The sequence below is a fragment of the Chinchilla lanigera genome, unplaced genomic scaffold (genome assembly GCF_000276665.1).
Source record: "Chinchilla lanigera isolate Chin_1 unplaced genomic scaffold, ChiLan1.0 scaffold00040, whole genome shotgun sequence".
NCBI lineage: Eukaryota > Metazoa > Chordata > Mammalia > Rodentia > Chinchillidae > Chinchilla > Chinchilla lanigera.
Genome location: NW_004955441.1, coordinates 11,304,484 through 11,322,020, shown reverse-complemented (window position 1 = coordinate 11,322,020; position 17,537 = coordinate 11,304,484). Strand labels below are relative to the sequence as shown.

The window sequence follows — 17,537 nt, the reverse complement described above, 5'->3', positions numbered from 1 at the left end:
TTAAAGACTGTTTCAAGAAGTTTATGGCCCTCCAAATATAATAAAGGAAATAATTTATTTATACTTCAGATAAATGTAATTTTAACAACACTACTTCTATTTCTGTGTAAAGATGCCTTTTCACTAAATCCAAAGCGAAAGTTTCAATAATTTTTATATAAATACCATTTACTAAAAAATAGGTCCTTCTCTTTATCTCTTCAATTTCTAGAGATAAATTATCCTTCAATAATCAGTATAAACTTTTCAGTAAGTCCATAAATGAGATATGATTATATTTCATTTTTTAAAAAATCCAGACTGCGGACTAGGAGGTGTAGCTCTGGCAGAACACTTGCTTGGCATGCACAAGGTCCTCCATGGGTTTGGGTTTGATCCCTAGAACTGCAAAAAAAGAAAAGAAAAAAACTCTCCAGCTAGTACAACTGGACAACTAAAGGAATTAGCTAGATATTTTAAGAGTTGATTATTACAGTATCTTTTTACTTTTTCAAAAGCACAGCAGTAAACCCTAAAAATAAGTAAGCACTATTAATAGGCAGCAATAAGTCAAACAAGACAGTGCTCTTGCCAGAGATAAGACTATCTAATTCAATCAGAAAATAATCTGATGCTATTATTTTTAAAGTGAATGCTGCATAGTTATAGAGAAATGTCCAGGAACAAGTCCTAACACAGCATATGAAATAGACTGTGAACAGAATTCTCTATCACTGTCCAAGTTAGTAAGTAAGTGTCTGAGAAGCGAACTGTCAATATTCATTTAAAATCAATTTTTATACCTGGCATTAACTGTAGTGATCTTATTTACCATAGTTCAAATGCCAGGCAAGCTAAAGGAACAAACCAATTTTCACCTGTCCATGAAAAGATGAAGCCTATGATTATTTCCTTTCAAGGATATTTATTGCTTCCACCATTACCTTATACTTGAAACTTACCCTTCCTTTATGTAAGTGTATCTGTCTCATAACCATGAGTTAAATTTACTGGTTTGTAAACGACATACTGCTCAGTCCTTGCCAATAACTTTATTCTCAACAAGATATGAGAAAGATGCAATCACTTTTCTTCCACAAAGATGTAAAAAAGAAGACTGCCCAAATTCATTCTCAGTGGCATAATTTAAACCCACTTTGCTGCCCCAAATCCCGTGTTCTAAACACTATACCTAGGGTTTTCTTTTCTTTTTTTGTACCAGGAATTGAAGTCAGGACCTTGTGCTTGCCAGGCAGAAGTTGTGCCGATAAGCTACATCCCCTGTGGTTTTCTAATAGTGCACCGAAGAGCCTAAGGTGCCACCGTGTGCTCATTAGCAGTATTTCTATTAAGAGGGACACACAGAGACACAACATGTGGACATCCTGTACACTACCCTGAGGTTCAGAGTGCTGACATGTAAATAATGCTCTATTTTTCTCAGTAATTTTACAGTGCTGTGGTTTTAAGGGATGCTACGATAAAAAGCAAGCCTTCATAAAACATCAATGAAATACAAGAAGCAGGCGTGGCAGTGTCCAGCGATTCTGAAGTTGAGAAGGTGTGCAGTGTTAGAATACACGTGTCATTAGTATTTAATATGGGTGCTCAAAAAATGAAATTTAAAAGTCTCTTAAAAATGTACACATTGCCGAGTGTGTCGGCGCATACCTGCATTCCCAGCACTTGGGAGGCTGAGGCAGGAGGAATGCTGTGAGTTCAACGCCAGCCTGCACTACATAGTGAGCCCAAACCAAACTAAACCCAACCCAACTGACCCCACCCCATACAAAAACAAACAAACAAACAACATTATTAACCAGGCAAGGTGGTGCAGGCCTGTAATCCCAGCACTTCGGGAGGCTTAAGGCCATATTCCAAAGTCAAGCCCAGACTGGGCAATTTAGCAGGACCCTGTTTCAAAACATCCCCAAAATCCCAAACAAATAAACAAAAACCATATAGCTCATGGTGAAGGCCCTGGGTTCAATCCCCAGTACTTTCAATATGGTTTGCTTTTTTTGCCTAGGACATATGGACTCATTAAGTTTGGATCTAACCACTTAATCCCTGGAACTGTTAGGTACTGACTGGGGCTAAGAAATGCTGTGAAAAAATTACTCCAATATTGGCAATAAGGACCAAGAAGGTATGTAAATAACTACACTGCCATTATATGTATATCCTTTCACAGTCTTAACTCCTTCCAAAATACCCAACTAGATGCCACCCTAATATTACCTATGTCTACCTTTGTGTTATGTATGATTGTCTTTTCTGCAAACTTCAACAGAAAAAGTACTGAGTTCAGAACTAAATTACTGGCAGGTATGGTGGTGCACCCCCATAATCCCAGCATTTGGGAGGCTGAGGCAGGAAGGTTACCATGAGTTTGAGGCCAGTCTGAGTTAGTCAGTTCAAGGCCGGCCTGAACTATAGAGCAAGATCCTATCTCAAAAAAAAAAGGAACTAAATTATTTTGCAGAATTCACATTTTAAATATCATATGAATAATCTAGAATATTGCCTTTGGAAAATATCTTCCTCAGTTTTATCTAATGATCAGGTCCTGTGTCTCATGTTTTAATAAATAAACTTCTGATAGGTGGAATATAAACTGAATTTAAGGAAACTAAATATCCTTTTAAAAGGATAATATAGGGTCAGGGATATAGCTCAGTGGCATAGCACCTGCCTGGCAAGCATAAGGTCCTGAGTTTGATTCCCGGTACAAAAAAAAAAAAGAATAATATAACTACTTTCTTGTGTCATGTAAAAAACACAAAACAAGTTGCAATATAACACATGTAACATGAGTCAATGGCAAAAGAAAACCCTTCTTTCACACTTACATATTTCATCAATAACCACAAAAAATTCCATTTAGAAAATACACAGCAAACGCTGAACAGTGGCCTAAGAAGAATGAGACAGGAAAGGAGGATCTGGAGGAACATCAAGATGACTAACTTAACTCCAGGCATCTTTGCATTTATTACAAATATGTATATTAATGCTGTAATAATTGGGGGGGGAGGGAAAGGTTTTTTTGTTGTTTTTTAGAGACAGGGTCTTCCTAGGTTGCCCAGACTGGCCTCAAACTTGCAGTTCTCCTGTGTTAGCCTCCCAAATAGCTAGATATAGACACACACCACCACACTCAGCTAGCTAGAAAAAGAATACTTTTAATGTCTCCCTTGGGGAACACTATCTCAGGTGAAAACCGAAAGCAGCATACGAGCATGCGCGCGCGCACACACACACATAATTCTTTATCGGATCATTCTGGGAAACATTATTAACACTAAACTTGAGTCAGAAAACTCTGATTCTAGTTTCAGCTTCAACACTCATCAAGTGCATGACCTACAAGTCATTCAGTGTTAAGCAACCACTGCTTCCTTACTCACAAATTAGAAGTGAAAACTTATTTCACCTCAGAAGATTACTTTAAAGATTAGTAAAATATGCATTACTTGTAAGTTATGAGAGGCTATGCAATTAGTATTTATGTATTTTATGCAACCTGAAATTAGCTGGCAGTGAACACCATGAATGCCAGCACTGTCATAAAGTAGCAAAGCTGCTTTCTTAGGGACTCATCTCTAGAGTTAAATATTTAATTTAAATAGAATAATACCTGACTGGAGTTACCCAACACTTATCAGCAATCCTAAAAAATTATTATCATTAAGAAAATATTAGTAACTACCTCATATAGTGCTTGTGAAAATTAAGTGAGTTAAAACATGTATACACTGCTGAGAATAGCATAATGCTCACAGAAAACAAACATCGTAACTATGCTGGTTATTACCATGAATTTCCAAGATGCCATGAGTTAACATATAAAAGTGCTTATAAACAATCAAGCCGTAATAGGTGTCAGAAGTTTCAGGAAATACTGACTTTATCTACATCTCTTAGGGAAACATCTACTTCAGTGGGTCTTGTCTCTCATTCCTCCTAAAAAAGATCAGTACCTACTGAGCAAGTGCTAAGTATTTTCCACGGACTTTAAAATTCATGTTCAATCTTTCACCCTAAATTTTAAGTGTGCATAGTTTGTCTAGTAGTCAATTAACTTACAATACAAAAAAAAATGGAGTGACAAAATTATAGTTAAACAAAAATGGACAAGAGATTTAATTTCCTAAGTAACTTTCAGTGATTACAAAATGCATAACCCTGTTATGTTTCAACCCAAACCAGTTAAATTTACCAAAACTGACAACATGATAGAGCTTCATTCAAAGGAACTACAGTGGCCAGCTTCCACCAGAACTAATACGCTCACTAGCCTAAACTCTCTGTTACTATTCCTTCGTATTCCTGAGATTCCAGGACTCTGGCTAGCATCTTTCTACATCATCAACATGAATATTCAGTTACTTAAAAATGAGAGAAGCTATCAACTGAAGATATACCACTGGTATCATTTAAACCTCAGGCAGAAGGGTAAAGAAAACTAGCATTCCTTCAACAGACAGCAGAGTACAGTCTGGAGTACAACTAAATTTCTTTAAATTTCAGATCCAATGGGCTACTCTCTCAGAACCACATGCTATTCACTCAGCAGAACGCTGCGCAGCCATGAAAAGCATTGGCAGCACAACACTTATTGACATGGATATCTCTGCGATATGTTGCTGGATAAAGGCGGCTGTAGAACAGCAAATAAAGTCTCATTTTTATAAAAACATACAAACAGGAAGGCAAAAAACAAAAAATCCTGGAAAGATACACACCACAATCAAAGTAGATGACTTAAGCGGGTAGCAAAATTGTGAGTTTCCTCTATTATCTGGACTTTTCTTCATGTATTCATTTATACTTGGTGGAAATCCTGTTTTTATTTACTTGCCAGCAAAAAAACTTATGCCCTTTTCATCTCAAAAAGGTGCAGGTCCAATTCACTCAGTTTAGAGTCCAAGGAGAAAGACATTTGGAGAGCCACTTACTATTTAATCACTATCGACTATCACTACTTCTGTACCAAACTCATCTAGAGAAGTAGTAATGACATGGTATGCTAAATGTAAAAACAGAAGGGCCAAAAGTAGTCATTAAAATGGTTAACATCGTACTCATTTCGAAATTTCTCTTTCTGTTCTACGGAAAACAAATAGGTATCTTACCAAAACCTGGGTATTTCCACACACCTGAGATTCTTCTTGAGAAATTTTCTAGCTATGCCTGCACCTTCCACAGAAATTTCTGCAGTGGGAGACCGAAGGGCTTCAATCTAAAATGTGTGTTTCACAGTCAGTTTTGCCTGGATCTTGCTTCTATCAGTCACAGAGCCCTTGCACACTCCCGGGCACTTGGTGGACGACTCAGATTTTAACTGATTTCTGCAAAGATGCTGTCAAAAGCCTGCCTGAAAAACTACTTTAAAGATGTTTGAAGAAACTCCTAATTATGTTACTCTGGTTTTTTAAAATATTTTACTGTATCAATATTGACAGAAAATTACAAATCTAAATAAACTAACATTCTATAGGAATTCTCCACATTACATTTTATATAAGCCTTCAGTTTTTAATCTGTGATAATAAAAACATCTATATGAAAAGAATTTTGATATATTCTACAAATGGTACCATCCTTCAAGTCAGACATTATTAGTTTTTGTTTGAAACAGAGTCTTATTATGTTTTGGGTTTTTTTTGTTTGTTTTTTGTTTTGGTTTTTTGCCGGTACCGGGAATCAAACTCATGACCTTGCACTGGCCAGGCAGGCGCTGTGCCGCTGAGCTAAATCCCTAGCCCCGAGTCTTGTTATGTGATGCAGGTTGGCCTCAAATTCACAGCAATCCTCCTGCCTCAGCCTCCCAAATGCTGGGATAATAGGTGTGTGCCACCATGCCTAGCTAAGTCAGCTATTACTATTACCTGTATAAATTCCTTTTAGATATCAGCAATAGGAAAGGTTTCTTTTATTAATAAGACAATGAAAAACAGACAACTCATTTCATTGTTTGTCTTAGCTGCTAGAGAGATTAAAAGTAAATGTTACTGAGGTGTGCTTTCTTAAGAAAACACTTACATACCTTATGTAAGCAAGTGTCCACTACCCAATTGCACACATTCTCCAGGTCATCAGATACCTCAAGCCTAGATTTAACAAATTCACAGAGCTCCTCATTGCTCATAACATCCCAGATCCCATCACAAGCCAAGATGATGAATTCATCCTCTTCTGCTCTTAAAATTTCATAAACCTCAGGCTCTGGAGAAACAAGTTGTTCTGTTGGGCCCTTGCCATCCACACACTTGTAATCATAGTCCCCCAGAGCACGAGACACTGCTAATGAACCATTAACACGCTGTATCATTACACTGCCGCCTGCATTCTGGATTCGCTCCTTTTCCCGGGGATTACAAGGTTTGTGATCCTGGGTAGAAAAGCAGACTTGTCCATTCCTATACAGCACAGCCCGTGAATCACCACAGTTGATAAAGTAGATATGCGTAGGTGAAATCATAACTCCTACAGCAGTTGATCCGCTCCTGTCCATCCCATTTCTGAGGTCTGAAAAGTTACGCATATATTCATCAATTTTCAAAAAGCCAGTTCTGATACCATTCTTGACATTTTCCACTGAAGGCTCATGAGCAGATCCTGATTTGCCAGCTGCCCTGAAGTCTTCATTAGTAGTGATGTGTTCCAACAAATGTGTCGAGCAGTAGTTTGCTACTCGGGATCCAGCATGACCATCATAAACTGCAAAAAAGGACCAGTCTTCCAAGCCGTGAGGAATACCGACAACAGCTGTATGTGCATCTTCCATTTCCACTCTCCATCCTTGCATGCTGCTCAGACCATATCGTAAACCATTCCCAGCACCATGAGCATTATGTTTTTCAGTTTTGGGTTTATCCAAAAATGCACCCATGTTTAGTAATGAATCTGAAAGGAAAAAGAATCGTAGGTATTAAATGCTTAGATTCATCTAACATTAAGCAATTCCTATCTCAAGCTTACTTTTCAGTATGACTCTAATTTACTGGGTGCTCCGGCTACCTGCCCCACATGCTTCTTCTACAATAGTGGTTTTTCCACCCTACCATGTTAGAATCAAGAGTCATGGAATCACTATTTCTAAGGGTATCAGATTTCAGTTATTTCCTAAAAGTCACTCTGGTGATTTGAATATGGAGTCAGATTGGGAACCACTGTTCTAGGAGAAAAGAAAAACAAGAAAGTTGGTTAACAATTTTTGAAAAATTTTAACTTACAATTCTATGGTTTAATATATATCTACATAGTACAAGACTAGGCTTTGGAATATACAGACTGATAAGGCATCTTGTTCAACAAACTGAGGTAGAGATACTGCTAATGTTTTAGAAAGACCTCTAAAAGCAGTCTTGAAATCAAGACTTTTCCCCCTAGCAATCCTAAAAATAACTCTAAAATTCTATTAAAACAAAAACATTAACAAATATTTTAAAACATTGAGTTCTGGTTTTTCGTTTTGTTTTGTTTTTTAAGGAGAATGGGTCTCATTATGTTGCCTAGGCTCAAGGGAGCCTCCTGCCTCGGTCTCCAGAGTATCTGGGACTACAGGCGCATGGTGCCCTGCCTGGCCTCACACATTTGGTTTTATCAAGGTTTCACACTGTATACAAAATTGAAAACAATATACTCACAATACTTGGGTTCTGTTAAGAAGAAACACTACTTGGATTTTAGTGCTGAAAGGACATACTTTATATTACTGAGTTTTATAATCCATGAAGTAGCTACCTGGTGTTGGTGGACAAAGATTTAAAATCCTTAGAATTGTAAGGATTACTTCCCCTACCATCCCCACCCAGCTTTCCTATTACTATAGAATAAAATGTTCCCAATTTTGAATGACTTAGACTAGAGCAGTGGTTTTTCAAAACTGAAGGGGATGTAGTATGCTTCCTACACACATTCCTGACCTTATACTCTATAGCTGTGTGACTTTGGGCAAATCTCTTAAGTCACTTTACCTACAGTCACAAGATTACAATGAAGAACTGAGTTAATTGTAAAACGCTTAGAAAGGTACCTCAACCACTGTAACACCATAAAATGATTGTTGTTCTCTGCTCAAAATGCAGATTCCAAAGTCCTACCCCATGCCCAAAGATTGTTTAAAATAGATCTTGAATGGGACCTTCAAAAAACCTTGCTAGCGGCTAACACTTGTTTTAGCATTTTGGTGGCCTCTCACATCCAAGGTGGGCACTCTCTTGAGTTTCACAGCCATTACCCTTTGTAGTGTAGCCATACTTATATGTAGTTTGGTTTTGCATGATTAGCACTTTACAATGATGTAAAGTACAGTGCATGTCACTCTAGCACTTTCTCTTCTTGCTCAGGGTTACACTTCTGAGGTTTCTCTACATTGATAAAAGCTGAAGTTCACTCACTGTACTGTATATTATATGGCTGTACCACAAATGTATTTACCCACCCCACTGTCACATTCGAGTTATTTCCTGTTTTTTCTTCTTACTGTAAACAATGTTGAACAATTTTCTTGCACATATATGAGGTTCCTTATATATTGAAACACACATACTTAAAATATACAAAAATTTGACAGGTGATTTCCCCAACAAACAAAAATCACCAAAAGCTTAAGCCATTTCCAAACATGTATTTCCCAAATGTTCTCTAACACCATTTTCTTTAAAACCATTTTTTTTTTAGCAAGTAACTGTTATCTTTAAGTGTAAAGGTATAGAGAATATATTGTGTTGTCTGTTTTCTGCTATCCAAAAATTTCTGCATAATGCCGAGGAATCAAAAACTCATACTTTAAGTTTCACAACTCTTCAAAAACAAAGAATTTTATTATGAGGCAGTGAGCAAACCTCTGTGTGAGAAAATGTACGTTCTCAGTCACGTTCCATCTTATTTATTAGCACTGCAAATAAATCACTGCCTTTTCTTGTTTTTGTGAAATTAAGCACACTGATGATGTCCTGACAGCCTTTTTATCTTTTTCTTTTTTTTTTCCCCTGAGACAGGCTCTCACTGTGTAGTTCAGGATAGTTTTGAACTCACTATGTGGACCAAGTTGATCTTGAACTCTAGAGATCCTCCTGCCTCAGCCTCCAGAGAGGGCTGGGAGTACAGGCCAGATCCAATTTCTTTGCTGCAATAATTTGTCTAAGAATGATGCAGTGAATGATTTTCACCTAAATGACTATGATTTTTTTCTTTGCTTAAAAGTTTGTTTTTAATTAACAGAATCTCCGGCTCCTGGAAATGTGTATCTGTCTAGCATATCTTTGCTTTGTAGACACACAAAAAAATAGGCTCCTATGGAAGCACAACTTATAATGGCAGCCATTATAAATACCTTTCAAATAATGGCAGCCATTTTATAAATACCTCTCATCAATCTTAAAGAAAATCTTCCAGTCTTATTTACTATGCTTCAAAAGTGCCTTTCAATTTTTTTTATCATACATCCAAGTATTAATCACTCTGACCAATGCAGGAAAACAAATGCTTCTCCAGTAGTACAGCAATCTGTCTCTACTACTCAGTGAAGAGCTGGGTTCACAGTTGCTGGAGAAGAAAAAAGAGCTGTGATAGTGATAGGGCACACCTGAGATCCCAGAATCCCAGCACTTGAAACGCTGAAGCAGGAGGTTCTTAAATCTGACTACAGAGCAAGATCTCATATATACATATATATATATATATATACACACACATAAAAGCTAATAGCTAACTATATAAACCAAACAACAGAAATGAAGTTTTAAAGGATAAAATTTTGCACTGTTTCTAAAAACATTGAATATAGCACCCATGCAGCCGGCCGTGGTGGTGCACACCTGTAATACCAGTACTCTGGAGGCTGAGGCAGAAGGATCACCATAAATTGGAAGCCAGATCCTGTCTCAAAAAGGCAAAAAAACCCAAAACAACAAAAATATATATAGCACACATGCTTGACAATTTATTTTCATGATAAACTCTGACAAAGGTTTAAAAAAATCCAACTTCAGGACTGGCTGATTTGTTCTCATCAAGCACACACATACCTTGGGGTCGCTCTCGGTTTACAATCAACAATGTAATTGTATTTCACATTTATAAACAAGAACAAGACAGCACAGTAGGAAACAACAGGACAAAAAAAACACAATTGAAGGCTGGATGTGATGGCGCACGCCTGTAATCCCAGCACTCAGGGGGCTGAGCCAGCAGGACTGCGCTTCAAGTTTGAGGCCAGCCTGGGCTACAAAGTGAGTTCAAGGCCAGCTTGAACTGCATAGTGAAACCCTGTCTCAAAAAGACAAAAAATAGTAATAATAACAATTTAATGTTTTCAAATAGCAAGTGACTGTAAAAAGTAAAGAAAAAGCATTATTGTACCTAAATGTTTGTAGCAACTGATTCTAATTCTACTATAACTCAAAATGAAGAACAAAGCTATTTTTGTTTACCATCTATTTTTTTTTAAATCATGTCCTCCTTTACTTTCCAGAGTCATATCTTTCCTGAAAAGCCAGATTCAGGTCTTCTAGAAATACTTTCCCCTGCTAAACTTCACTAACACCTTTTTTTTTTACTAACACCTTTTAACCATCAACATTTAGCACTTGCTACTTTGCATAATTAATGGTCCTTCTGTGTATACCTCTTATCTCCCTACGTAGTAATTATCTTTTCTCTCCCTGCCAAAACAAGTTCAAAATGTATGTTAGATGATTTTTAAAAAATCGGTCTGGAAAAAGGTTTAACCGAAACCCCTCTTATCCCCAATAAATGTAACAAATTTGTTATGGACACACTTCTCCCTAGAGCTGGGTAGACTCCCTAAAAGAAATACATGCCTTTACTAAAAAAAGAAAGGCGTCAGGCAAAAACAAACCAACCAACCAGTGCCAGTTCTCTCAGACAAAAACTTCTGCAGGTAGAGCAGCCAGGATCCTAACATGGGTCTACCATATGCAGCCAGTCCCGGAGTCACGTTAGACAGACGAAACTGTGCGTCCCAGAAGAGGCGCTCAGGCCGGACTACACATTTGGGTACTACGCTCACATTTATTTCCCTTTGGAAATCCTCCACCTTTAATAAACATGAAAACTTATCTCAGTTATCATGAGTTAAATCAACCGGAGAAACTCTTATGCCTGTTTTTGATAGGATACTGGAGGTAAAAAATAACCTGCCTCCCTTACTTTCAGCAGGAGGGCAGCAGTAAGAAGGGGTAGGGTCCCCCACCGAGGAGGTAACTCTTGGTTTACATGAGAGAGCAGGGAAAGAAAAATCTCGGCTCCTACCTGTTTGGACCTGGATTTGTTTTTTTTTTTTTTTTTGCTTATCTCATTTTTTTGGAGACAGGGTCTCAGCCAGGTCTGAGTAAACTGGGTAAACTGGCCTTGAACTCATGATCCAACCACCTCAGGATCTGGAGTAGCTTGGATTATAGGGACACACCACCAAGTTCCCACTGCTCCTTTGATCTACAAATTTTTAACCGTTCTGTTCAGCCCTTTCTTGTTTTCTGGTGGTACCAGACATCTAACCCAGAGCCTTGCGGATGCCAAACAAGAGCTACTTGTCTGTTGAGCTAGAACCCCCTGCCCTTTTTATTATTTTTAAAAATTTTGACACAGTCTTAATAAATTGCCAGGGCAGACATGAACTTGTGATCCTCCTGCTTCAGCCTCCCAAGTAGCTGAGATTACAAGACTGTGCCACCATGCCTGGCTGTGGACTTTTTTTTTTTTTAAGCAAGTAATGGTTTATTCACTGAACCCCAAGCCAACAAGTCCCACCAACAGGCAAAGATCTTCTCATCAATGCCTACTTTAAGATAAAGCAGAAAAGACTGGGGACAGAGCTCAGTGGTAGAATACCAAATGCCCTGGGTTTGACTCTAGTGTGCCCATATCCACCCTCCAACACATGTGCACACATGCTCGCGGCACGCACACACACACACACACAGCAGACGGTCAAACACAAAAAAACGGTGATGCATGCCTAGAATCCCAGCACTCGAAAGGCTGATGTAGGGGAATCATCCTGAGTTTGAGGCCAGCCTCGGCTACACAGTGAGTTGAAGGCCAGCCTGGACTACAGAACGAGACCCTGTCTTTAAAAACAAAACCAAAAAAAATTTTTTTGTTAAGGGCTGGGGATATAGCTCAGCAGCACAGCATCTGCCTGGGAAGCGCAAGGTCCTGAGTTCAATTTTTCTTCATTAAGACCCAGGAACCAAACCAAGCAGAAAAGGACATACTGGAAGAGAAAGGGACTACATTAGAAAATGATAATGGAAAAGGAAAGGAAAGCAAGCAAGCAAACTCCTAGATGAAAGATAGAAGTATTTTGAATTCACGAACGTTATGAAAAGGAAAAAAGAACATTCAGAGGAACAAAAGAGCTCCTGTAAAATAAAAATATGATCGGCAAGCCGGGCATGGTGGCACACGCCTGTAATCTCAGCACTTGGGAGGCTGAGGCAAGAACTGCTGTGAGTTCAATGCCAGCCCTGACTACATAGTGAGACCCTGTCTCAAAAAAAATTATATATACAAAGAGAAAGCTGAGAAGATGAAAACTGAAGAAAGCTCCCAGAAATTAGAGCAAAAGAACTGGTAAAATGTAAGATAACCAGTCCAACAGCTTCCAGGACCAAAAACTTGGAGAGAAAAAAAAAAAAACAAAATGAAAAAATAATGTTTTAATAACCTAAGAAATTTTCTAAACTGATAAGCATGAATTTCAATACTGAAAGGGCATGCTCCATTCCAAAAATAATGGATAGAAATAAACACATAAGACACATTATCAAAAATTTTAGAACACTGGAGCTAGGAAGATGAGTCCTTAAGCTTTCCGAGAAGGAGAAAAACATTTCATACAAAATCTCACGAATCACAGTAGCACCTGTCTCAGCAAGTAATAAAATGCAGTCCTCTCATGAAAGCATACAGGAGAAGTCCGGAGAGAGGAAAAGACAAGGGCAAGTGAAGTGGGTTAAATCTCATTTTCCATAATTTCCATTATACAGAACTCCTAGAATGGAAAATTCAAGAGGCAGCAATAGAAGCATGTTATTTAGAGATGTGAAGATAAACTTGGAATCAACTGTCAGGTGTTCCAAATGGTTGCTTCTATGCTGGGCATGGTAGCACACACCTGTAACCCCAGCACTTGGGAGGCTGAGACAGGAGGACTGCTGAGTCTCAGGACAGCCTGGGCTACCTTCTGAGTTCAAGGCCAGCTACTGAGACCCTGTCTCAACAACAGACAGACAACAAAAAAGCCCCAAGTGGTTGCTTCTGAGCAAATCCTCTAGGGATAAGGCAAGAACACCACCAAGACTTGTAGGCTCATTTGGTTCTTTAAATTATGTGAATGTATTTTAATTTTAAAACACTACCAACTTTTTTATTTTTTTGAGACAAGGTCTCACTATGTAGCCCAGGCTAGCTTTGAACACACAGCGATCCTCCTGTCTCAGCCTCTAGTATGTTGGGATTATAGGCATGCCCTAGCATACCTGGCAAACACTACCAACTATGTTCAAAAGGCATAAAGTACAACAGCACACTACATAATTAAGAAATAAGAAACTGCAGTTTACATCCCAAGCTACTTCCTTCAATATAAAAAGATTCTATATATCAATAAGAAAATGATCAACATGACATAAAAATGGACCAGAAAACCTCAGTTTAAAACAAATCTTAAAACTATGCAGAACTTTACGTTTTTGTAAGCAGTGAAAATTCATACTACATTGGTATATCATTTTTTTCATGTACTGTATCAGATAGGGTCCACCAAACTAGAATAGTATCAGTGGAAGGTAATTTAATAAAGTCTATTAAAACTACATTTGCACATATCCTTTAACCAAATTCTACAAATTCATCTACAGATTAATCTCACATGTACAAAATGACTATTATATCTCTTAGCAGAAGTAAAAAAACACATGAAATACCTGTGAGAGAAGTAGTAGAGGGGAGAAGGATGTAAAAAGAATGAAGATGTGTGAAGTGCATGTACTAACCCCCCACAATGAATGTAAACATGTGCTGCAAACATGTACGAATAAAAACTTAAAAAGAAATAATAGTATCATTCATTTGGCAATTTATTATTTAATAAGTGGTCAGTATAAATAATGATAAAATTACTTTACTTTGTAAAATTGATAAAACATATATTTGTGTATACAGATATTTTCATTCTCTGAAAATGTACCCAAACCAGAAATTTTGGAAAAGAAAAATTAGGAAGCTGGGAGACACAATTTTCATTACATACCATTTTGTAACTTTCCTATCTTAACCATGTAAATATAATAAAAATTACTCAACATTTTATACCATTTAATGACTTGTTTCAATTGGGAAAAGTTTTTTTTTAATTAAATCTCTTTTTAGCAATCAGAACCTATAATCTACAAAAAGTCCCAAAAGCACTGTACTATCAATACTTAATTGGTACTTGACGTGAATATATTTTACTTAAAGTTTTAATTGATATTTAAGGTTTTCTCTGTAAACAAATTAAAGAAACAATTACCAAGATTGACAAAGTGAGTGTGCCATTGAGAAGCAACACACACATCCTATTTTTGAAAATGTATCCTCCTTTCCGTGAAGAAGCAAATCCACTGGTGAATTCCGCTATGATAGTACTAAAGAAAAGCATGAGAATTGGGAAACAAGGGCCTTTAAATGTCAGCATCAAACTATCACAGAGTACATAATCAATTCAGGAAGAGATAAATATGTATCATAATAACTAAGGGAAAAAATTGTTTTCTAAAAAGAATTTAGACTCAACATTTAAAGTTAGACTAAATACTTACTGCTGCTATATTGTAAGTTCAAGTATCAAATTCTAACTAATTTAATTGCAATTCTGTGGGTTTAAGTGAGTAAAATTCTTGTAGTAGACATTTTATGATTTTGTAGAAATAGGATTGACAGATACTTCCCTAGACATCAGTATAAATGCTGTATGATGAAGCATGTTCGCAAAAATTCACCATGGCTGATGTCTTACAAGACAGCTCTGTAGTCCAAGACATGGCAGTAAAAGCACTCTCTCAAAGAAACTTGATCCAGCTTCACTATTAGTACAGATTTCAGCTAGCAACAAATAGCCACAGGAAAACACAAAACAGTTTTCCCATATGGCTAACATTATATAGATTCAAAATTACCCTTGAAAACCCCCAAAATAACAAAGGCTAACATTTATATAGTCTCTAATAGAAGCAGGCACTGGAGCCTACATTAACTTCATCTCTGTCAACTCCTTTAATTTTACAACATTCTTACAAGGTAAGTAGTATTGCCTTCGTTTTATAGATCGAGGCACTGAGTCACAGAAAGGCTGAGTAACTCGTTGAAATAGGCAGCAAAACTGTTCTAAACCAGCCATCTGGCTTAGAGTTCACGTTCATAACCACCAAACACACGCTACAGCAAATAGTAAAAGCGTGCCAGCTTTTTTCTCTAGAGACAAATCTGTGTCGTTTGAATACAAAGTTCTGTCACAGCCTCTGTCACACGTATTATTTATTTCATTAGCAATTCCTATCAATTCTACCTTCAAATACAGCCCAAATTAGTTCACTTCTCTCCACTAGAAGCTGTGCCAGCCCAATGGGCCCCCTGAAGCCATCATCATCGGTTACAACAACCGCCTACCTAGCAGTCCTGCTTCCGCTTTGCCTCCCTTCATTCTCCAGAGTGTCCTTCTTCTTGGGGAATTTCATCTCTTTTGACTTCCCACTGAATTTAGAAGAAATCCCAAACTTATTATAGCCCTCTACACTCTGACCTCTGCTTGCTGTCAACTTTACTTCCTCTAACTCTTCCACCATTTCCTGTTTTCTGGCCACACTGGCCTTCCCTCTACACTGGTAAGCCAAGCTTGTCTCTCATTTCTGACTTAGTTTTCTACTGTTTTCTCCTCTACAATCACCCTCATCATTCACCTGTAGAGCCACACGGATGACTCCCTGATATCGAGATCTTAACCCAAATGTCAACTTATCTTCAATCTAAGTATTGTCCTAACACCATCCATCTCATTTTCCTATTTATTTTGCTCAGAATTTAAGGAAAGTGTCTTTCAATAAATTCTTTACTCTTTTTACCTGAATGAGAAAATAAACTTCCATGAAAAGAGGAATTTCATCTGCCTTGTACACTACTGGTATTAGTCATGACACACAGTAGGCACTAATCATGAAACACAACAGGCACTCCATAAAAACTTACAGCATGAATACACGAACAGCAGCGAACTCCAAATGCAGTAGCTGGCTTACTATAAAAAATGTGCACTTTAGAACACTCCCATTTTAGGAGGCTTACTGGAACTAAATAGGATGAACCCAGGTTCTCAACTCAAGCTCATTAAAAATGGAAAACATAAATCCAACAGTGTCAATTAATATTAGTTGGGATACCTTTCATAAACATCCTTCTTTTTTTGAAAAAGTTGGGACTATTTAGAATTAGAAGAGGTACTGATTCCTGACAGATTTGATGGGAAATTCTGAATTCTTGTAAAAGAAAAGGCTTATTCATTTATTACAGAAAGCACATAAGAAATGTCACCCCTTGACATTTTTTAAAAGATTATGTTATTTACTACAGAGGCTGAGGGATGGGATGGGAAAAAGTTCAATACTGACGTACAGTATTGACGTACAGTAGTCCTTTAATCACTCAATAAACAAACAACTTTCAGGCTGCCTCTCCACCCACTCCCGTGTATAACTGAAAAAAGGGGCTGGGGATAGAGCATGTGCTTAGCTTAGGCCCAGCAGGACACCTCTATCCTAGAATAAATCCACTGTTTATGAATACATGAAATACATATATACATGAATACATATAAAGTATCAGTACCAGGGCTGGGGATGTAGCTCAGTGATAAAGCATCTACCTAGTAAGCCTGAGGCCCTGGTTCAATCCCCAGCACTGCAAACAAAAACAAAACAAAAGAAGTATCCTTTCCAAGTTCAAGTTAGAAGAGAATATGGGAAAGAAAAAATTAACAGGAGGGCTCTGTGGAGTAAGACAGAAATTGTGATTCTGCACTAAAAACAATGGATTATTGCTAATAACATTTATTAAAAACTGTAAATGGTACACAAAAGGGAAGAATACTTGTACCTTTATTTAAAAATGCAGGTAGGGGATGTGGCTCAGTGATAGAACTCTTGCCTTGCATGCACAAGGCCTTGGATTCGATACCTAATACCACAAATAAAATAAAAAATAAAAATACAAACTCCGTGCATACAGAAATATAGCGACTACCCAAAATGGCTACTGTGAGATGCTAAGGTGATGGGAATTTACAGACTCAAAAATATCATCTCTAATTGGCAGTATCTCAATAACTGTTGGAGTACAATGACAGATACACAGGGGTTCAATATATACTATTATTTCTACCTTTATTCATGTCTGAAATTTTCCGTAACAAGAACTTGTGCTTTTTTCCAAATCCCTCTATGTTTTACCAAAATTAGGACCACCTCTTCCTGAGTTATCCCTCCTGA

General features: G+C 37.5%; 1 protein-coding gene across 1 annotated transcript in view; it reads right to left on the bottom strand.

Moving 5' to 3' along the window:
- The window catches only part of Ppm1b (protein phosphatase, Mg2+/Mn2+ dependent, 1B), a gene marked incomplete at its 5' end in the record, with an annotated part of 62,062 nt that overhangs the window by 16,566 nt on the left and 27,959 nt on the right, over positions 1-17,537 (bottom strand). The window contains 1 exon segment of the mRNA XM_005390941.2: positions 6,032-6,891. Within this exon segment, the coding sequence (XP_005390998.1) occupies positions 6,032-6,877 (846 nt within the window).